This window comes from Somniosus microcephalus, chromosome 13 (genome assembly GCF_052327205.1).
Source record: "Somniosus microcephalus isolate GS21.2 chromosome 13, FLI_Smic_1.0, whole genome shotgun sequence".
NCBI lineage: Eukaryota > Metazoa > Chordata > Chondrichthyes > Squaliformes > Somniosidae > Somniosus > Somniosus microcephalus.
In genome coordinates this window covers 77,071,920-77,095,853 of record NC_140999.1, presented here as the reverse complement: position 1 = coordinate 77,095,853, position 23,934 = coordinate 77,071,920, and the positions used below count along the sequence as shown (strand labels likewise).

Here is a 23,934-nt window from a genome sequence, read left to right as displayed (position 1 = left end):
TTTTAATTTGACCCCTAGCTGCTCATACTCCTTTAACAGAACCGGCTTCCTAGTCCTATCTACGTCGTTTGTACCAACATGGACCACGACAACTGGATCCACCCCCTCCCACTGCAAGTTTCTTTCCAGCCCAGAAGAGATGTCCTTAACCCTGGCACCGGGTAGGCAACACAGCCTTCGGGACTCTCGCTCTCGGCTGCAGAGAACTCTATCTATCCCCCTAATAATACTATCCCCTACAGCATTTCTATTTACTCCCCCCTCTTGAATGGCCCCCCCGTTCCACGGTGCTGTGGCCAGGTTGCTCATCCTCCCTGCAGTCCCTGCTCCTGTCCCCACAGGGAGTAAGATCCTCGAATCTGTTGGACAAGAGCAAGGGCTGCGGCTCCTCCAGCTCTACCTCCTGGATCCCCGTACCTGCCTCACTCGTAGTCACACCGTCCTGTCCCTGACCATGGGCTACATCTGAATTACTTAACTTCATAGGTGTGACCACCTCCTGATACACAGAGTCCAGGTACTTCTCCCCCTCCCTGATGTGTCGCAGTGTCTGAAGCTCAGACTCCAGCTCATCAACACGGAGCTGGAGTTCCTGTAGCAGCAGACACTTGTCACAGACGTAATCACCGTGAGCCTCAATGGGGTCCACCGGCTCCCACATCTTGCAACAGTAACACATCACCTGCTCCATTCTATGTAATTAATTAAATTTTTTATTGTTAGTTATGGACACCCTCTGCCCGATTTTAGATGCTAGTATCCCCTTTAATTAATTGGATTTAAATTAAATCAATCCCTCTAATTTTATTGATATCTTCCTGCAGTCTGCAGCTTCCTCCTTCAGTATCAACCACACAGACGATTTTAGTGCCATCTGCAAACTTCTAAATCAAAACCCCTATATTCAAGTCTAGATCATTGATATATACCACAAAAAGCAAGGGGCCTAGCACGGAGTCCTGCGGAACCCAACTGGAAACAGCCTTCCAGTCACAAAAACACCCATCACCATTACCCTCTGCTTCCTGTCTCCGAGCCAGTTTTGCATCCAACTTGACACTTTGCCCTGGATCCCATGGGCTTTTAACTTAGTGACCAGTCTGCCATGTGGAGCCTTATCAAAAGCCTTGCTAAAGTCCATATAAACTATATCAAACGCACTACCCTCATCTACCCTCCTGGTTACCTCCTCAAAAAATTCAATCAAGTTTGTCAGACACGACCTTCCCTTAACAAATCCATGCTGACTATCCTTGATTAATCCATGTCTTTCTAAATAAAGATTTATCCTGTCCTTCAGAATTCTTTCCAATAATTTTCCCACCACCGCTCTTAGAATTGGCAGCTATTTCCAGTAAGTGGCTGGTGCACGTCTGTCAATGCCACAGAATAATGTGCTATTGCTGGGATAGATCAGGAATATCTGGGGTTGTTCCTGGAAGACCAGTCTCATTCTGGTTAGACAGGAGTGGAGCATCTCCCCCAAACAGCCTGGTTTTCAGATCCGTGCCTGGCAGATTTATTGCGACTTGCACCTAAAAGGGAATCTTTGTAGTAAAATGAAAAACCTTAGCTGGTCACATAACTAGGTGGGAAAAAGGGTTTTAAAGAACTGTGCTTTTGGCATGCATATTTTGGGAATAAATCAAAAACAGTTAGTGATTTGAAAGCAAGTCAAAAGTAAGAATAAGTTAGAAGGTTAAGAAAGTTTAACTTGACAGCGTCAAACATTTTGAAATGTATCACACACTTGTATAACAGTTTAAGACTGAGAACAGAGAGCTGGAAAGTGACTGTACAACAGAAGAGCTAATGTACATGCAAAGGTTGGATAAACCAGGGCGAGGAACAGACAAACAAACAGGGAAGGATTACTCAGTCTATGGACAGAGATTAGCCCTGGTGAATCCAAGTGTTCCGGCAGGAGGCAAAACCACCTAATTTTACCACAAATGGTCCTGGATGGACAAGGTAGAATTACATAGGATATACAGCACAGAAACAGGCCATTCGGCCCAACCAGACCATGCTCCACTTGAGCCTCCTCCCATCCTTCCTCATCTAACTATCAGCATCACCCTCTGTTCCCTTCTCCCTCATATGCTTATCTAACCGCCCCTTAAATTCATCTATACTGTTCGCTTCAACCATTCCCTGTGGTAGCGAGTTCCACATTCTCACCATAAAGAAGTTTCGCATGAATTCCCTATTTGATTTCTTGGTGACTATCTTATATTGAAGGCCTCTAATGGAAAGATATTCCCTGTACCCACTCTATCAAAACCTTTCATAATTTTAAAGACCTCTATTAGGTCACCCCTTAGCCTTCCTTTTTCAAGAGAAAAGAGACCCAGCCTGTTCATTCTTTCCTGATAGGTATAACCTTGCAGTTCTGGCATCATCCTTGTAAATCTTTTTTCCACCTTGTCCAGAGCCTCTATATCCTTTTTATAATATCACGACCAGATTGTACAGTTCTCCAAGTGTCATCTAACCAAGGTTCGATACAAGTTTAGCATAACTTCTCTACTTTTTGATTCTTTCCCTCTAGGAATAAACCCGAGTGCCTGGTTTGCTTTTGTGCAAATCGCATTGAGTTTAAGCAGACTTTGGTAAGTGGCAGAGTTCGGGCAAGTGGGAGGTGAGGGGGTGCTTGTTGCTCTGTTTTGCTTCCCTCGCTCATAGAGTCATAGAGTAATACAGCACGGATAGAGGCCCTTCGGCCCATCGTGTCCGCGCCGGCCATCAAGCCCTGTCTAATCTAATCCCATATTCCAGCATTTGGCCCGTAGCCTTGTATGCTATGGCATTTCAAGTGCACATCCAAATGCTTCTTAAATGTTGTGAGGGTTTCTGCCTCCACAACCCTTTCAGGCAGTGAGTTCCAGACTCCAACCACCCTCTGGGTGAAAAAGTTCTCTCTCAAATCCCCTCTAAACCTCCCGCCTTTTACCTTGAATCTATGCCCACTAGTTATTCACCCCTCTACTAAGGGAAAAAGCTACTCAGCATCCATCCTATCTATGCCCCTCATAATTTTGTACACCTCAATCATGTCCCCCCTCAGCCTCCTCTGCTCCAAGGAAAACAAACCCAATCTGCCCAGTCTCTCTTCATAGCTGAAGCGCTCCAGCCCTGGTAACATCCTGGTGAACCTCCTCTGCACCCTCTCTAACGCGATCACATCCTTCCTGTAGTGTGGCGACCAGAACTGCACACAGTATTCCAGCTGTGGCCTAACCAGTGTTTTATACAGCTCCATCATAACCTCCTTGCTCTTATATTCAATGCCTCGGCTAATGAAGGCAAGTATCCCATATGCCTTTTTTACCACCTTATCCACCTGTTCCACCGCCTTCAGGGATCTGTGTACTTGCACACCCAGATCCCTCTGACCCTCCATCTTGCCTAGGGTCTTTCCATTCATTGTGTATTCCTTTGCCTTGTTAGTCCCCCCCAAAGTGCATCACCTCGCACTTTTCCGGGTTAAATTCCATTTGCCACTGTTCCGCCCATCTGACCAACCCATCTATATCGTCCTGCAGACTGAGGCTACCCTCCTCGCTATTTACCACCCTACCAATTTTTGTATCATCCGCGAACTTACTGATCATACCCTTTACATTCATATCCAAGTCATTAATGTAGACCACAAACAGCAAGGGACCCAGCACCGATCCCTGTGGTACCCCACTGGCCACAGGCTTCCAGTCACAAAAACAACCTTCGACCATCACCCTCTGCCTTCTGCCACTAAGCCAGTTTTGTATCCAATGTGCCAAGGCACCCTGGATTCCATGGGCTCTTACCTTCTTGACCAGTCTCCTGTGCGGGACTTTATCGAAGGCCTTACTGAAATCCATGTATACCACATCCACTGCGTTACCCTCATCCACACACCTAGTCACCCCCTCAAAAAATTCAATCAAATTAGTCAGACATGATCTTCCCTTGACAAAGCCACGTTGACTATCCCTGATTAATCCTTGCCTCTCCAAGTGGAGACAAATTTTGTCCCTCAGGATTTTTTCCAATAATTTTCCTACCACTGATGTTAGGCTCACTGGCCTGTAGTTCCCCGGTTTTTCCCTACTACCCTTCTTGAATAATGGTACTACATTAGCGGTTCTCCAGTCCTCTGGCACATCCCCTGTGGCCAGAGAGGTCCTGAATATATGTGTTAGAGCCCCCACAATCTCCTCCTTTGCCTCATACAGCAGCCTGGGATACATTTCATCCGGGCCTGGGGATTTATCCATTTTTAGGCCAGCTAAAACCGCCAATACCTCCTCCCTCTCGATGTTAATATGTTCAAGCATATCACAGCCCCCCCGCCCTATTTCTATGTCTACATCGTCCTTCTCCATAGTGAAAACAGAGGCAAAAAATTCATTTAGAACCCCTCCTACATCTTCCGGCTCCACACACAGATTGCCACTTTTGTCCCCAATGGGCCCTATTTTTTCCCTAGTTATCCTCTTACCCTTAATATACTTATAAAACATCTTAGGATTTTCCTTTATTTTGCTCGCCAGTGTTATTTCATGGCCCCTCCTTGATCTCCTAATTTCTTTTTTAAGTATCCCCCTGCACTTTTTGTACTCCTCTAGGGCTTCCTCCGTCTTTAGCCTTTTGTATCTACCAAAAGCCCTCCTTTTTTTCCTAATCCATTCTCGTATATCCCCTGACATCCAAGGTTCCCTGTGGTTTTTGGAACCACCCTTGACCTTTACGGGAACATGTTGCCATTGTATGATCTCAATCTCCCTTCTGAAAGCCTCCCATTGCTCCGATGCGGATTTTCCTACAAGTAGCTGATCCCAGTCCATTTTGGCCAGATCCTGCCTTATCCTATTAAAATCGGCCTTCCCCCAATTTAGAACCTTTATTTCCGGCCCATCCCTGTCCTTTTCCATGACCACCTTAAATCTTACCATATTATGGTCACTATCACCAAAGTGCTCACCTACTAGCACTTTTTCCACTTGGCCGGCCACATTCCCTAGAATTAGGTCCAGTACCGCCCCCTCTCTTGTAGGACTTCCAACATGCTGGCTCAAAAAGCTCTCCTGGATGCACTTTAAGAATTCTACACCCTCTGTGCCTTTCACACTCTGACTATCCCAGTTAATATTGGGGAAGTTGAAATCCCCCATTATTATTACCCTATTATTTGCACATTTCTCTGAGATTTGCCTACATATCTGTTCCTCTATCTCCCCCTGACTGTTTGGAGACCTATAGTACACTCCCAGCAAAGTGCTTGCCCCCTTTTTGTTTTTAAGCTCCACCCATATGGCCTCATTAGAGGACCCTGCTAATATATCATCTCTCCTTACTGCAGTAATTGACTCCTTAATTAATATTGCGACACCCCCTCCTCTTATACCTCCCCCTCTGTCTCGCCTGAAGATTCTGTACCCCGGAATATTGAGCTGCCAGTCTTGCCCTTCCCTCAACCATGTCTCCGTGATAGCAACAATATCATACTCCCATGTGTTTATCAACACCTTCAGTTCATCCACCTTATTTGCAAGACTCCTTGCATTAAAATAGATGCCATCCAGCCTTGCCCTTATATATTTGCCCTGTCTACCAAGCTGACTTGTTTTTTTCTCTATAATTGGCAGCACATCCCCCCCTATTTCAGCTCCCTTCTGTATCCCATCCCCCTGCCAAGTTAGTTTAAACCCCCCCCAACAGTGCTAGCAAACCTCCCCGCAAGGATATTTGTCCCGCTCTGGTTCAGGTGCAACCCGTCCGACTCTCAGGCTAATCCAACACTGCGGATGTGGAGCAGTGAGACAATTCAACCGGACAGGTCCCCCAGACAGCTTCCACGAGGGAGGTTGGTGATCAGCTGGTTGGTAGGTTCTCTTCCTTCTCTTCTATACCTTTAAGTTGGTAAGTCCTATTAAATTGTGGTGTAATATCATCTATATCGGGGCAGAGGGTCTTCATAACTAATAATAAGAAATGTAATTAATTACACAGATATGGGTGAACAGGTGATGTGTCACTGTTGCGACATGTGGGAGCTGGTGGACCCCATTGAGGCTCACATTGATTACATTTGCAATAAGTGTTTGCTGCTAAAGGAACTCAAGCTCCATGTTAAAGAGCTTGAGACCGAGCTTCAGACACTACGACACATCAGGGAGGGGGAGAAGTTCCTGGACTCTATGTTTCAGGAGGTGGTCACACCTATGAAATTAATTACTGCAGATGTAGTCCGTGGTCAGGGACAGGACGGTGTGACTACGAGTGAGGAAGGTACAGGGATCCAGGATGTACTGTTGAAGGAGCCGCAGCCCTTGCTCTTGTCAAGCAGGATTGAGGTTCTTACCCCCTGTGAGGGCAGGAGTGGGGACTGCAGGGAGGATGAGCAACCTGGCCACAGCACTGTGGTACAGGGGGCCATTCAAGTGGAGGGAGTAAAATGAAATGTTATAGTGGTAGGGGATAGTATCATTAGGGGGGTAGATGGGGTTCTCTGCAGTCAAGAGCAGGAGTCCCGAAGGCTGTGTTGCCTGCCCGGTGCCAGGGTTAAGGACATCTCTTCTGGGCTGGAAAGAAACTTGGAGTGGGAGGGGGAGGATCCAGTTGTCGTGGTCCATGTTGGTACAAACGACGTAGATAGGACTAGGAAGAAGGTTCTGTTATGGGAGTATGAGCAGCTAGGGGTCAAATTAAAAAACAGAACCTCAAGGGTAATAATCTCTGGGTTATTACCTGAGCCACGAGCGAATTTGGCTAGGATAAATAAAATTAAAGAGTTAAATGCGTGGCTCAAAGACTGGTGTGGGAGAAATGGGTTTTGCTTCTTGGGACACTGGCACCAGTACTGGGACAGGAGGGAGCTGTTCCGTTGGGACGGACTCCACTTGGTCAGTGCTGGCCTGGCGAATCATATAACTAGGGCTGTAGAGAGGGCTTTAAACTAATTAGTGGGGGGGGAAGGTTCCTAGAGAACAAATAACAGAACTGACAACGGAAAAGGTCATAGACTTAGGTAGCAGTGGGAAATTAAAAAACAGAACGTGTCAGGAAGGGACAGAAGGTATGGAGTAAAAGGTAAAGTAGTAAAAGGGGAAAAAACAGGAACTAAGTGTCACAAAACATATTTGAAAGTTCTTTATCTGAATGCACGTAGCATTCGTGACAAAATGAATGAGTTAACGGCACAAATAACTACATATGGGTATGATCTTGTGGCCATTACAGAAACATGGCTGCAGGGTAACCATGACTGGGAATTAAACATACCAGGTTATTTAACAATCAGGAAGGACAGACAGGAAGGGAGGGGAGGTGGGGTGGCTATGTTAATAAAGGAAGGAATCACTATAATAGAGAAATGATATTGGGTCAAAGGAGCAGGATAGTGAAACAGTTTGGGTAGAGATAAGGAATAATAAGGGGAAAAAAACACTAGTGGGCATAGTCTATAGGCCTCCAAACAGTTGCAACCCTGTTGGATGGAGTATCAATCAGGAAATAGTTGAGGCTTGTAATAAGGGAACAGCTATAATTATGGGGGATTTTAACTATCATATTAACCGGACAAATCAAATTTGGCAGGGCTGCCTTGAGGAAGAGTTCATTGAGTGTATTAGGGATGGGTTTCTTGAGCAGCATGTAACTGAACCGACCAGGGGGCAAGCAACCTTAGATTTGGTCCTGTGTAATGAGACAGGATTAATTTTAAATGTCCTAGTAAAGGATCCCCTTGGAATGAGTGACCATAACATGGTTGAATTCCATATTCAATTAGAGGGTGAGAAGGTTGGATCTCAAACAAGCGTGCTGAGCTTGAATAAAGGAGACTATGAAGGTATGAGAGCGGAATTGATTAGAGTGGACTGGGAAAATAGATTAAAGGGTAAGACGGTACACGATCAGTGGTGTACATTTAAGGAGTTATCTTACAACTTCCAAAAAAAATATATTCCACTGAGGAAAAAAGGGTGTAAAAGAAAAGATAGCCATCGGTGGCTAAGTAAAGAAATTAAGGATAGTATCTGACTAAAAACAAGGGCATATAAGGTAGCCAAATCTAGTGGGAGGATAGAAGATTGGGAAGTCTTTAAAAGACAGCAAAAAATAACAAAGATTGATTAAGAAAGGGAAGATAGATTATGAAAGTAACTTAGCAAAAAATATAAAAACGGATAGCAAAAGTTTCTATAGTTATATAAAAAGAAAAAGGGTGGCTAAAGTAAATGTTGGTCCCTTAGAGGATGAGACTGGGAAATTAATGGTGGGAAACATGGAGAAGGCAAAAACGCTGAACAAATATCTTGTATCAGTCTTTACGGTAGAGGACACTAAGAATATCCCAACACTGGACAAACAGGGGGCTCTAGGGGGAGAGGAGCTAAATACGATTAAAATCACTAAGGAAGTGGTACTTGGTAAAATAATGGGACTTAAGCAGGATAAATCCCCTGGAATTGATGGCTTACATCCGAGGGTCTTGAGGGAAGTAGCTGTAGGGATTGTGGGTGCATTGGTAATAATTTTCCAAAACTCCCTGGACTCAGCAAAGGTCCCGGCAGATTGGAAAACTGCTAATCTAACACCCTTATTTAAAAAGGGTAGTAGGCAGAAGGCTGGAAACTACAGACCTGTTAGCCTAACATCTGCGGTTGGTAAAATGTTAGAGTCCATTATTAAGGAGACAGTAACGGGACATTTGGATAAACATAATTTAATAGGACAAACTCAGCATGGTTTCATGAAGGGGAAGTCATGTTTGACAAATTTGCTTGAGTTCTTTGAGGAAGTAACATACAGGGTGGATAAAGGAGAACCAGTGGACGTAGTGTATTTAGACTTCCAAAAGGCATTTGACAAGGTGCCACACAAAAGATTATTGCTCAAGATAAAAAATCACGGGATTGGGGGTAATATTCTGGCGTGGGTGGAGAATTGGCTCTCTAACAGAAAGCAGAGAGTTGGGATAAATGGTTCATTCTCAGACTGGCAATCAGTAACTAGTGGTGTTCCGCAGGGGTCAGTGCTGGGTCCCCAACTCTTTACAATCTATATTAACGATTTGGAGAAGGGGACCGAGTGTAACATATCAAAGTTTGCAGATGATGCAAAGATGGGAAGGAAAGTAGTGAGTGAGGAGGACATAAAAAACCTGCAAAGTGACATAGACAGGCTAAGTAAGTGGGCAGAGATTTGGCAGATGGAATACAATACTGGAAAGTGTGAGGTTATGCACTTTGGCAGGAAAAATCATAGAGCAAGTTATTATCTTAATGGCAAGAAATGGAAAGTACTATAGTACAAAGGGATCTGGGGGTCCTGGTGCACGAAACTCAAAGTTAGTATGCAGGTGCAGCAAGTGATCAAGAAGGCCAATGGAATGTTGGCTTTTATTGCTAGGGGGATAGAATATAAAAACAGGGAGGTATTGCTGCAGTTATACAAATGTAAGAAGTCACACGACACCAGGTTATAGTCCAACAGCTTTATTTGAAATCACAAGCTTTCGGAGCGCTGCTCCTTCTTCAGGTGAAGAAATAAAGCTGTTGGACTATAACCTGGTGTCGTGTGACTTCTTACATTTGTCCACCCCAGTCCAACTCCGGCATCTCCACACCATGGCAGTTATACAAGGTATTGGTGAGACCGCACCTGGAATACTGCATACAGTTTTGGTGTCCATACTTAAGAAAAGACATACTTGCTCTCGAGTCAGTACAAAGAAGGTTCACTCGGTTAATCCCGGGGATGAGGGGGTGGTCATAGGAGGAGAGGTTGAGTAGATTGGGACTCTACTCATTGGAGTTCAGAAGAATGAGAGGCGATCTTATTGAAACATAGAAGATTGTGAAGGGGCTTGATCAGGTGGATGCGGTGAGGATGTTCCCAATGATGGGTGAAACTAGAACTAGGGGGCATAATCTTAAAATAAGGGGCTGCTCTTTCAAAACTGAGATGAGGAGAAACTTCTTCACTCAGAGGGTGGTGGGTTTGTGGAATTTGCTGCCCCAGAAAGCTGTGGAAGCTACATCATTAAATAAATTTAAAACAGAAATAGATAATTCCCTTTACCTCTAGGAAACTAAGGGTTACGGGGAGCGGGCAGGAAATTGGGCATGAGTCTCGGTTCGGAATGGTCATGGCCCTGTGGGTAGTGGAGTGGGCCCAGGGGCCGTGTAGCCTGGTTCTGCTCCTACTGTGTTCAAATTCTGTGTTAGATTTCAGGAGATGGTTTTATTCCTGTTCCTGGCTGGGGTGGAGATCGCCTTTACAGAAGGTAAGTACTGTAGAAAATATAGGGACAGAGTGATCTCCTGGAAGAGTTTCGATCGCCTAGATGAGTCGGAGAGGAATTTCCCAGATTTGCTCTCCCAAATTGGCTGTTGGGTTTTTTAATCTGGTTTTTCGCCTCTCCCGGGAGATCACATGGGTTCGGGTGGGATGGAGAGTGATGGAAGATTTGAGGTTAGGATCAGATCAGCCATGATCTTATTGAATGGTGGAGCAGGCTCGAGGGGCCGATTGGCCTACTCCTGCTCCTATTTCTTATGTTCTGGCCTTATTGACCTGCATCTCAACTTTTAATGATTTGTGTATTTGTACTCCCAAATCCTTTTGCTCCTCTACCCCATTTAGATTCTTATTTTCCAAGTAATAACAGATCTCCTCCTTATTTTTCTTAACAAAATGCAATGCCTCACACTTGTGTTGAAATTCATTTGCCAAATATATGCCCATTCTGCAAATTTATTAATGTTGTCTTGTAATTTGTTGCAGTCCTCCTCAGTATTGACTATCCCCCCAATTTGATGTCGTCCAAATTTAGAAATTCTGTTTTTGATTCCAAAGTCAAAATTGTTAATATAAAATTGTGAACAGTGGTCACAGCACTGATCCTTGTGGGATCCCACTTCCCAACTTCTGCCACTCTGAATTGCTACCCTTTACCAGTCTTGCAGCCAGCTAGCTATCTATTCTGCTACTTGTCTTGACTCCGCATGCTCTCACCTTATTCATTAGTCTATTATGTGGTAACTTATCGAAAACCATTTAGAAATCTAGATATTAGATCTACTACATTACCCTTGTCTACTCTCTTGGTTACCTCTTCAAATAATTAATGTAACCATAAAGCAATCTGCCGATCTTGGCCACTCAGTATAATTGTTATACCATTTAAAGCAGAGCCCAGCTAAATCCGAGATATGGCGATGCGCTTATATTACTGTTGTACCGATGACGGCTGACTCAATTAATAATGCATATATCAAAGTACTTAGTTTAGTCCTCAATGCTTAATTTTATAATGGTATTGTGTTAATAAAGCAGTATAAATGCACGGAATACTGTGTCTGACTTTTTTTTAAATTCGTTTTTATGGGATGTGGGCGTCGCTGGCAAGGCCAGCATTTATTGCCCATCTCTAATTGCCCTCGAGAAGGTGGTGGTGAGCCGCCTTCTTGAACCGCTGCAGTCCGTGTGGTGAAGGTACTCCCACAGTGCCGTTAGGTAGGCAGTTCCAGGATTTTGACCTAGCGACAATGAAGGATCAGCGATATACTTCTAAGTCAGGATGATGTGTGACTTGGAGGGGGAACTTAGAGGTGGTGGTGTTCCCATGCATCTGCTGCCCTTGTCCTTTTAGGTGGAAGAGGTTGCGGGTTTGAGAGGTGCTGTCGAAGAAGCCTTGGCGAGTTGCTGCAGTACATCTTGTAGATGGTACACACTGCAGCCACGCTACGCCGGTGGTGGAGGGAGTGAATGTTTAAGGTGGTGGATGGGGTGCCAATCAAGCGGGCTACTTTGTCCTGGATGGTGTCGAGCTTCTTGAGTGTTGCTGGAGCTGCACTCGTCCAGGCAAATGGAGAGTATTCCATTACACTCCTTACTTGTGTCTTGTAGATGGTAGAAAGGCTTTGGGGAGTCAGGAGGTGAGACACTCGCTGTAGAATGCCCAGCCTCTGACCTGCTCTGGTAGCCACAGTATTTTTGTGGCTGGTCCAGTTAAGTTTCTGGTCAATGGTGACCCCCAGGATGTTGATGGTGGGGGATTCAGTGATGGTAATGCCATTGAATGTCAAGGGATGGTGTTTAGACTCTCGCTTGTTGGAGATAGTCATTGCCTGGCACTTGTGTGGCTCGAATGTTACCTGCCATTTATCAGCCCAAGCCTGAACGTCGTCCAGGTCTTGTCGCATGCAGGCGTGGATTGTTTCATTATCTGAGGAGTTGTGAATGGCACTGAACACACTGCAGTCATCAGTGAACATCCCCATTTCTGACCTTATGTTAGAGGGAAGGTCATTGATGAAGCAGCTGAAGATGGTTGGGCCGAGGACACTGCCCTGAGGAAAACTCCTGCAGCGATGTCCTGGGGCTGTGATGATTGACCTTCAACCACCACAACCATCTTCCTTTGTGCTAGGCATGACGCCAGCCAGTGGAGAGTTTTTCCCCCTCCCCCGATTCCCATTGACTTCAGTTTTACTAGGGCTCCTTGATGTCACACTCAGTCAAATGCTGTCTTGATGTCAAGGGCAGTCAGTCTCACCTCACCTCTGGAATTCAGCTCCTTTGTCCATGTTTGGACCAAGGCTGTAATGAGGTCGGGAGCAGAGTGGTCTTGGCGGAACCCAAACTGAGCAAGTTATTGGTGAGTGATGCGCTATCAATTACTCATAAAAGACGGAGAGTTAGGAGAGTAACTAAAAGGCTTTTATTAACAAAGAACAGAGCATGCCTCTCGTGGTTGACTGGTTTCCAAGAAGGCAGGGGGCTGCAGAGCAGTCACCTTTATACCTGGGCATGTGGGTGGAGCCAGGGGCGGAGCCAGCTGAGGCATGCATAGATACAACAGTGTGCAACAACAACGGTGAACAACAATAACAGTGGTTTTCCACATTCACCCCTTGTTTAAAATTGAGTCCGACGGGGTGAAGTGTACTAAAGGTTCGTGTAAGTAAGTCTCTCAGGTGGCCTTGTATGCCGTCCTGATCGTCGTGGTGGCGGCGGTGATGGTGCAGCATCCAACGTTGAATCTGGCGTCTCATTGAGTGGTTGGGTGGTCAATGACGGGTCCTGAGGCTGCAGCATGCCGTCTACAGGGGTTGGGTTGTGGGTAGTGGTGGATGGCAATGGTAGTGTTTCAGGGGCACCCGAAGGTGCGAGGTCTCGTATGGAGATTGTGTTCTCCCGCCCGTCCGGGTACGCCACGTAAGCATACTGGGGGTTGGCGTGGAGGAGGCTCACCCTCTCGACCAGGGGGTCCGTTTTATGGGACCTCACGTGCTTCCGCAGTAGGACGGGTCCTGGAGACGTCAGCCATGTCGGTAGCGAGGTCCCCGATGTGGACTTCCTGGGGAAAGTGAACATTTTTTCATGGGGGGTGGCATTGGTGGCCGTACAAAGCAGTGACCGAATGGAGTGGAGCGCTGCAGGGAGGACCTCCTGCCAGCGAGAGGTCGGAAGGCCCTTAGATTTTAAGTTTAAGAGGACGGCCTTCCAAACCGTCGCGTTCTCTCTTTCCACCTGGCCGTTCCCCCGGGGGTTGTAGCTGGTGGTTCTGCTTGCAGCAATACCTCTAGTGAGCAGGTACTGACGGAGTTCGTCGCTCATAAAGGATGAGCCCCGGTCGCTATGGATATAGCTAGGGAAGCCGAACAAGGCGAAAAGGTCATTCAGACCTTTAATGACCGTGGTACTGGTCATGTCTGGGCAAGGGATGGCAAACGGGAAACGGGAGTACTCATCAATTATGTTGAGGAAGTACACGTTGCGGTCAGAGGAGGGGAGGGGCCCTTTAAAATCGACGCTCAGGCGCTCGAAGGGGCGAGTGGCCTTGATCAGGCTTGCTCTGTCTGGCCTATAAAAATGCGGTTTGTACTCGGCACAGATTTGGCAGTTCCTGGTCATGGTCCTGACCTCGATGGAGTAGGGCAGGTTACGGGATTTGATTAAATGGAAGAACCTGGTGACCCCCGGGTGGCAGAGGTCATTGTGGAGGGTCTGCAGTCTATCAACCTGCGCGTTGGCGCATGTACCATGTGACAGGGCATCTGGGGGCTCATTGAGTTTCCCGGGCCGGTACAAGATATCGTAATTGTAGGTGGAGAGTTCAATTCTCCACCTCAAGATCTTGTCGTTCTTGATTTCGCCCCTCTGCTTATTGTTAAACATAAAAGCTACTGAACGCTGGTCAGTGAGCAGGGTAAATTGTTTTCCGGCCAGGTAATGCCTCCAATGTCGCACCGCTTCCACAATGGCCTGGGCCTCCTTTTCGACAATGGAGTGTCGAATCTCGGGGCCCTGGAGGGTCCTTGAGAAAAAGGCCACGGGTCTCCCCGCCTGGTTAAGGGTTGCAGCTAGGGCGAAGTCGGATGCGTCGCTCTCCACTTGGAAAGGGATGGACTCATCCACTGCGTGCATTGTGGCCTTCGCAATCTCTCTTTTTGAGAGTGAAGGCTGCACATGCCTCTGCTGTCGGGGGGAAGGAGGCGGACTTGATGAGGGGTCTGGCTTTGTCCGCCAGTCTTCACTACCACCACTTGTGCTCGCCATGGGCTAGTGCTACCCTCAATAATCCCTTCCTTCAGGAGTCTTGCTGCTTCGGATTTAATGAAGCTCCTATCCCCGGCACTGTACCGCCTGCTTTTGGTAGCGATGGGCTTACAGTCGCGGGTGAGGTTAGCGAACAAGGGGGGGGGGGGGGGACTTTAAGCGTGGAGAGGCTGCAAATGGTGCACGGCGGGCGATTTAAAAGCTGCTGGCTGCAGACTGAGTGGGGGGGAGGGGTCCGCCGTACGCTAATGTGACACTTTTAAGGTGGCACTGGAAATCCAACCCCAGTAGAACGGCAGCGCAGAGATGGGGCAGGACAAGAAGTTTAAAATTTTTGTATTCTGTGCCCCTTACTGAAAGGGTCACTACACAGTAGCCACCGACGTCAGCTGAATGGGATTTGGAAGCCATAGAGATCCGATGGCGCGTTGGCAGGACCGGAAGAGAGTAACTGCGCACCGTGTCGGGGTGGGTAAAGCTCTCCGTGCTCCCGCTGCCGAAAAGGCAGGTAGTGGCGCGGCCGTTTACCGTAATGTCCATCATGGACCTGGACAGTTGGTGAGGGAGAGATTGGTCCAGCGTATGGTCGAGCGAGTCGCTGTGGTCGTCAGACGAGGCGGTGGTCGAGTCCGGGTCACCCGCGATTGGAGTTGGAGGCGTCCAAGATGGCGGACAAAATGGCTGCGCCCATGATCCCGATCCCCACGCGGCTGGAGGTGTCCAAGATGGCGGACAAGATGGCTGCCCCCACGGTTCACACGCGGCGCTGCTGGCGTTAGCGGTTTTATCTTTGCAGACGCTGACGTAGTGTCCTTTCTTCCCGCAGCCAGAGCAGGTAGCGTTTTTCGCCGGGCAGCGTGCTCTGGGGTGTTTTGCCTGGCCGCAAAAGTAACATTTCGGGCCCTTGGACATCGCTGCAGCAGTTGGTGCCGGGGGTGGCGGTCCCATGACCCAAGGTTGCGGCGTCCACGGTGCGGAGCGGTTAGGGGAGAATGCATCCATATTCCGGTGGGCCGCGTCTAGCGAGAGCGCGAGGGACACTGCCTTCTTCAGGTCGATTTCGCCCTTCTCCAGCAGTCTCTGCCGGGAGTAGTCGGACTTGAGGCCCGCAACGAAAGCATCTCGGATAAGTCCCTCCGTGTGTGTCGCGGCCGATACCTCTTTACAATCGCAGGCTCGGCCGAGTATCTGTAGCGCCCGTAGGAATGCCTCCACCGATTCCCCGGACTGCTGTTTGCGGGATCTCAGGAGGTGTCTGGCATAAACCGTATTTACCGGGTGTGTGTATTGTCCTTTTAGCAGATCGATAGCCGCCGCGTAGGTAGTCGCGTCCTGGATGAGCGTGTAGACTTGGTGGCCCACCTTGGAGGCCAGGATTTTTAGTTTGTTTCCATCTAGTGTCACGGCTGAGGCTTCCAGGTAAGCTTCGAAGCAACGCAGCCATTGTGCGAACTTGGTAGACGAACCCACCTCGAGGGTCTAGGTCCAGGCATGTTGGTCTGAGGGCATGCAGCAGCGCCTGCTGCTCAGCGTTTGGTGCCGTCATTTGCTGCAGCGCCTGCTGCTCAGCGTTTGGTGCCGACATTTTGTTTTTGTTAATAAAATTGATGCGCTATCAATTACTCATAAAAGACGGAGAGTTAGGAGAGTAACTAAAAGGCTTTTATTAACAAAGAACAAAGCATGCCTCTCGTGGTTGACTGGTTTCCAAGAAGGCAGGGGGCTGCAGAGCAGTCACCTTTATACCTGGGCATGTGGGTGGAGCCAGGGGCGGAGCCAGCTGAGGCATGCATAGATACAACAGTGTGCAACAACAACAACAGTGAACAACAATAACAGTGGTTTACCACAGTGAGTAAGTGCTGCTTGATAGCACTGTCGATGACACCTTCCATCACTTTGCTGATGATTGAGAGTAGACTGATGGGGCGGTAATTGGCCAGATTGGATGTCATTGAGGATGGGGATATACATGGAGCCTCTTCCCCCCCCCCCCCCGTTAGTTGTTTAATGGTCCACCACCATTCACGACTGGATGTGGCAGGACTGCAGAGCTTTGACCTGATCAGTTGATTTTGTGATTGCTTAGCCCTGTCTATAGCATGCGGTTTCCACTTTTAAGAGTCAACCACATTGCTGTGGGTCTGGAGTCTCATAGGTCAGACCAGGTAAGGAAGGCAGATTTCCTTTCCTAAAGGACATTAGTGAACCAGATGGGTTTTTACGACAATCCGATAGTTTCATGGTTACCATTACTGATGCTAGTAATTATTCCAGATTTATTTAATTAACTGAATTTAAATTCCCCAGCTGCCATGGTGGGTTTTGAACTCTCATCTCTGGATCAATAGTCCAGGCCTCTGGATTACTAGCCCAGTGACATTACCACTACGCTACCGTTCTCACGTCTAGATCACTTTACCAGGAAGAAACGGACCAGCTCACTTAGCGTACTATGTCCCCTAGGTGGTTGGTTTGGTTTGTGTAACTGTTGATAGATTTTGAACTGGGTAATGTAGAACAGTATCATTAGATATTCGGCAATAAAGGTAAAGTCCTGATTGTAAGGGACACCGAGTCCACTTATAAGATGGCCTGTTGACGTTGAATCCAAGAGAATAATTAGAATTGAAGGCCCAAAATGTGTAACAAGATCTAGTGTAGTGTTAATCTGCTGCCTTTTGAAGACTAGGAAGAGCCTACAGAAGCACAGGATAGTCACTAGCTTATAGCAGAAGTAATAAAGTTATCTATTCATTATCCTGGGCATTTATCTATTCATTATCCTGGGCATGCTATGATATTTTACATTAGGGCAAGTGGATGTTGGGTTCATCTACATGGGTAGTCTGTAGCATGCAAGTAAAAAAAAAAAAGGTTCAAAGAACCTAAAAACCTAAACAGGAATTGTTGGAAATTGCAATGAGTAAGCCAGCAATTTTTTTCCTCAAATTGTTCAACATGTGTATTTATTCAGTGATAATTTTTGACGAGAGCCTGTGATTTTGACAATATTAAAATGGATGAAAGGCAGCAAATCTCAGGCTGGCGAGCACAGAAAGTGGACAATCCCCACTTTTATATTGAGCAGCGCAAACTCCTATGGGTGAGAAATCAGAGGCGGCACAGCACTTGTGTATTTTTGGTAGAACGTGACTGAAAATGAATGCAAGGACCAATCAGAATACAAAAACGATTCTGGAATCAAATTGTTTTTTTAGTTATATCGCTCTGGAATGCGATTGATTCTGGAATCTGATAAATCAATCGCTCGATAGCGTTACTGGTCGTTCTCAATTACCTCGATCATTTTAATTTTCTGAGATTCAGATTGTAATATTAAGTCAATTTTTAACCACAACCATGACCCATCAGGCTGTTCATCATCAACCTGCCGCCAGTCCAGTCTGGCTATTCCTGTGGTTCAGGTGACATTAAAAGGTTCTATGGCATCACTACTACAATTAGACAGAGCCCTTGGTAAACCTCATCTGGAATATCAGTTTTGGGCATCCCACTTAGGAAAAATAAGCTGGCCTTCGACAAGTCCAGTGACAATTCACCAGGATTATTTTTATTCGTTCCTGGGTTGTGGGCATTGCTAGCAATGCCAGCATTTATTGTCCATCCCTAGTTGCCCTCGAGAAGGTGGTGGTGAGCCGCCTTCTTGAACCGCTGCAGTCCGTGTGGTGAAGGTACTCCCACAGTGCTGTTAGGGAGGGAGTTCCAGGATTTTGACCCAACGACGATGAAGGATCGGCGATATATTTCCAAGTCAGGATGGTGAGAGACTTGGAGGGGAACTTGGAGGTGGTGCTGCTTAGATGATAGAGGATTAAGGAACTAAGTTATGATCAAACGTGGGCTCTATTCCGTGGAGATGATCTGATTGCAACACTTAAAATACTGAAGGAAACTAACGGAACAGCTCTTTCCTGTATTAGGGGAGTACAGAACAAGGGGACATAGTCTTATAATTTGACCTTAAGAGTTCAAATTCAATCCAGGAGAAACATCTCACCAAGAGTTGAGAGATCGTAGAACACACTACTTCAGATGCAAAGTCAACTGTGGTGTTTATAACAGATATAGAAACTTCTTTGGGAAGTAGGGGTATTAAGGGATATGGAGAAAAGGCAGAGAATTGAAATTAAAAAGATAAGAGCTGCCAATATGAATAGAAATGGCAACAGAGCAGGGTTGATCAAACTTTGGTCACTTACATGGTCCCATTGGCATAGACTGCATCCCCTCCCTCCACATACTGAACTTGTGATGGATAAACATGTTGGACCGACTGCACCTGTTGAACCTAAAACAAATACAGAAAATATTAACCAAGCCTTGACTGGAATCTTGCAGCGCTCAGTATTTTAAAAGATCCCAAGGCCATCTTCAAGTCAAGCTGCTTTCCAGCCCCTTTTCCGTCCTTTTCATACAATCCCCAAGGAGCCATCCCGATCACACCTGAAGAACAGTATCTTGGACAAGGTGCCAGAGGGCACCTGATAACCATAAAACCATCCCCTCCCTCCACACGTCATGGCACTGGGAGAGGGGAGAAAAGTGAAGGTGGAAATCATTCAACCGTAAACAGACACAGTCTTGCACCTCTAAGCAACTTGGAATCATATTTTAGTTCTGCACTAAAAATCATGGAAAAGAACCATGAAATGAAAGTAGTATGAAGGTTGTGGGTTGATCAGGTTCGGTCACACTGCTGCCTCCTTCAGGATTATAGCCCTTTCTTACCTGCTGCACTCTCTGAACCTGAAGCTGCTGTACCTGGCCTCCTTTCTGAGCAGAGCCCGTTGCCTGGACCACCAGCCGCTGTGGGCAACAAAGAGTAAAGGTAAGCTACTGTCTCCTTAAATTATGTGTGGAGGATGCAAGGTTAAACTTTTCATTTTATTCGTTGGTCCATGTTTAAAGGCTTTTTTTTCACTCTCTCCTGCACCAATGAGGATTCCCAGTCTAGAGGGTGGGACAACCACCTCATCCTAGGCCTTTAATATTAGGCTCAAAAGAGCTCTCCATGGTCACCTCACCTATGATTTCTCCATTGCCTCCAGGAACATGCCTAGCTTAACTTGGCAGCCCCTCAGTGATGACATACAAGGAATCAAGGGTAGAAATTCATGTCCCCTACTCTACAGAATAGTTCTTTTGATTAACTGGCTGTGTAATCTGCCACCTTTACATATTTATTTTAAACAATTAACCCAGTCCTGAAACTATGCCTTGGGATATTGGCATGGAAAGGCTTCATGAATCCATCTGAAAGTTCTCTCTCTGTTACTGTAGTTGAAGTTTATTTTAAATGGGTTAATGCCTCCGCTGCGGGAATTACAGATGAACGCATTGAGCCCTTATACTGGGAGATCCTATTGCATAGTCTTAGCACTGGTGTCTGAATTTAATTGGTGTATGCGGAGTCCACTTGTCCAGTCTCCCTCTGGTTAATGGCCTGAAACAAAGTTATGAGATTGGGAGCCAGCAGTTACCACAGGACATGGGCCTATGGGATAAGCCGACTCAAATTCAGCACAATTGCCACCAAATCAAGACCTGTACTCGAGGGTGAAGGATATGGAAACGTTACAGTGGGGACTGCACCTTGGCACAATTTTTTTTTTAAATATATAAATCGGTTCACTGGATGTGGACGTCGCCGGCATTTATTGCCCATCCCTAATTGCCCTTGAGAAGGAGGTGGTGAGCCGCCTTCATGAATACAACTAAGTGAATTGCAAGGTCATTTCAGAGGGCAGTTAAGAGTCAACCACAGCAATGTTGTGGGTCTGGAGTCACATATCGGCCAGACCAGGTAAGGACGGCAGATTTCCTTCCCATTAGGGAACCAGATGGGTTTCATGGTCACCGTTACTGATGCTAGGTTTTTATTCCAGATTTCTTTAATTAACTGACTTTAAATTCCCTAGTGGGATTTGAACTTCAGATCATTAGTCCAGGCCTCTGGATTACTACGATAGCAAAATACTGCAGATGTTGGAAATCCGAAATAACAGAAAATGCTGGAAAAACTCAGCAGGTCAAGCAACATCCGTGGAGAGAAATTTGAGTTGACGTTTCGGGTCGAAACCCTTTTTCAAAACTGGAAAGCAAATAAAATAGATCGAAGGCAGGGCTGCGATCGAACAAAAGAAGTAAAAGAGACATTAAAAGGTATTCAAAACCAGACGAGATGGTAATAGGCCAGTGGAGACAAAAGACAGCTAAGAGTCAACCATGTTTGTGTAGGACTGGAGTTACATATAGACCAGACCAGGTAAGAATGGCAGGTTTCCTTCCCTAAAGGACATTAGTAAACCAGTTGCGGTTTTACAACAATCTAACAGCTTTATGGTCACTTTTACTGATACTAGTTTTCTAAATAACTGAATTCAAATTCTCAAACTGCCATGAGATTTGAACAGACATTCTCTGGATTACTAGTTCAGGCCTCTCGATTACTAGTCCAGTAACAATCACTACACTACTGTGCCCTTCTATCCTCCAGTTTATTTCTCTGAAAAAAAGCACACCAATTCTCTCTGTTCCTCCCCTGTAGACAGCACCTCATACTGGGAAACTGTTCCATGAGCATTAGTAGCCCCTTCGCAACATCCACAAGTGGCTGTTTCTCACGTGTGAATCTGGCAGGCTATTCCACCGAGAGGGCATTACAGTAAAGCCCAATCCTGTCCTCATGACACTCGCAGTTTCCAACAAGGTTCACTGGATAGAAATCCAGAGGAGGACTCTGAAGCCAACTGTAGTGTCCTCCCACTGCTGCTCTGACTTAATCAGACCAAGGACCAAACCTGCCGGAATGGCTCAGTGCTACACCAGTGCAGTTACCCACTGGCTCATCAAGGAGGGATTCCTCTGGTTCTGCACTCACTGACCAAGTCAGAAAGCCTGCTTGCATCTATGTTATTCCTTACTCTCAACATTTCAAAGATTCAAATCATGTCCCACCTCAATCATTTCTCCTCCTCCTCCTCCTCTCCCCCTCAGCAAGTCTTTCTGCATAATTCAGAGTCCCAAGTCCGAGAATTATCCTCATCACTCTTTTCTAAATCTACTCAAGTGAGAACGCATTCCCAAATTGTACACAATATTCCAAATGCAGCCTCACCAGTGACTTATACAAGGTTATAATGTTGAAACCCCCCAACATGCATCTTAAGCAACAACACACTTAACCCAAGAGTGCTGAAGGTTATTACTGGGTGACCATCAGAAATTAGATTCCATTTTTTCAGTTAGTTAACACTGGAGGATAAACCCTTTTCAGATTCACACTGCCTGAAACCCAACAAACAAAAAAGATACAGTATAACGCATATAGACTCCCTCCACTTCTTGGAATGTGCTAAATGACCATACACGTTCAGCCCTACAAGTTATCTAATCATTAGCATTATCGATACACCAATGGCTTCAATTAAACAACAGAAAATGCTGGAAAAACTCAGGTCAGGCAACATCCGTGGAGAGAAATTTGAGTTGACGTTTCGGATTGAAACCCTTCTTCAAAACTGGAAATTAGTCTCTTACTTCAAGATAAGGGGACTCCTTTTATGAATTTTACAGGCCTGAGAATTTGTCGTAGTAGAACCTTCCATGAGAACATTCAAAAATTAGTTGAAGCTCAAGTTTATTGCTATTTTAAAGCATCACAATGAATCCTCAGTCACCATGAAATGGCAGGTCGCCCAATCATTTCATTCTTGTGAAACAGAAACCTCTATTTGCAAATAGTGAGCAATAAAGCATCAGACAGCATGCATGCCCATACAGTTCCATTGTTTATATCCCACTGTATAGAACACTACAGTAAACAAACAATATCTTTCATCTTTTAATACTGAAACCTTCTAATCAGCTCTTAGCTCATCCCTTTCTAATATATATTGGACAGCGTTTCCTGGGTAATTAACAATAGATTCCTCCTTAATAAAAGCCTACAGTAATAAAGCAACCTGCGCTAATCTTTGTAAATGTCATCTGGCATATCAACTGTAAGTATAGAACCTGCTGTAAAAACAGACTTGACCCCCTACATAAAATGAAAGACACCAGTAAATATATGTAGAACAAGGACTCCCCACTTTTGTTGAAGCTTTCTGATAGGAATCTGCAAGTCACATTTGAACATCAGTCACCCATAGTACCTTCTACCAAGTGGGGTCCTCTGAAAAGTCATACACTACTACCTGCGTTAAGAAGCTTGACAAAGTCTTTCCTTTAATAGTTCAGACAGAAGCAGAAAATTTTAAAACAAGGATATTTTATATTTGTGCGCCGTCTGTAAATAGTTAGATTGTGCCTAAACGACACAGGAACATGGAAGATAAATGAAACCAGTGCCTCAAGTATATTTTGTGTATTTATATAGTGACCAGAGATGAGGACTTCAGTCAAGACTATTGTTAGCCAAGGAGCTGAAGAGAAGAATGAACTTGATGAATGTGAAGGGTTCGCACATGATACATGACTTCTACTGGGTAACACAAGGAGCTGAGGACAGGGGCCAACAAGAGGATATTATGGAAGTAATAGTGGAGGCAGAGGGCGACAGCAGGGACAGGAATTGGGTTACAGAAATGAGAGGCAAGTAAGAAAGGCAAGAGCAGCAGTGTAGCACCACCACTTGAGAAACTTCAATTTACCAGGGATAGATTGGAAAATCTGTAAAGGATACAATAGGAGTGAAAACACAATATTAGATTGTTATAGGAACAATTAGTCAAGGAATCCACCCAAACAGTGATATTGAACCCAATATTAAGCAACAACCAGGGGAAATGAGTACTGTAGCCTCATTGTTATCGTACCAGACCAGAAACCCAGAGGTCATTCATGGACTAGCACTGGAAAATAACCATAACCCTAACTGCATCACTAAATTGGACTTTCAAAAAGGAGTTTGATAAACAACAACAGCTAGTATTTATACAGCGCCTTTAAAGTAATAAAACATCCCAAGGCGCTTCACAGGAGTATTAAGACAAAAAATGTGACACCGAGCCACATAAGGAGAAATTAGGGCAGGTGACCAAAAGCTTGGTCAAAGAGGTAGGTTTTAAGGAGCATCTTAGAGGAGGAAAGAGAGGTAGAGAGGTGGAGAGGTTTAGGCAGAGAATTCCAGAGCTTAGGGCCCAGGCAACAGGAGGCACGGCCGACAATGGTGGAGCGATTATAATCAGGAATGTTCAAGAGAGCAGAATTAGAGGAGCGCAGCGATCTCGGGGGGTTGTGGGGCTGAAGGAGATTACAGAGATAGGAAGGGGCGAGGCCATGGAGGGATTTGAAAACAAGGATGAGAATTTTGAAATTGAGGCATTGCTTCACCGGGAGCCAATGTAGGTCAGC

General features: G+C 45.8%; 1 protein-coding gene across 4 annotated transcripts in view; it reads right to left on the bottom strand.

Moving 5' to 3' along the window:
- The window catches only part of LOC147108428 (DNA-binding protein RFX2-like), a 160,058-nt gene that overhangs the window by 93,251 nt on the left and 42,873 nt on the right, over positions 1 to 23,934 (bottom strand). For 3 of the 4 annotated variants that reach the window (XM_086005057.1, XM_086005058.1, XM_086005060.1), the window contains 2 exons: positions 19,306 to 19,383; positions 18,777 to 18,865 (listed from right to left, as the gene is read on the bottom strand). In XM_086005057.1, coding sequence (XP_085861183.1) covers positions 18,777 to 18,865; positions 19,306 to 19,383 — 167 coding nt within the window. The remainder of the gene's footprint in view (positions 1 to 18,776; positions 18,866 to 19,305; positions 19,384 to 23,934) is intronic. The other variant, XM_086005059.1, reaches the window with a different exon arrangement.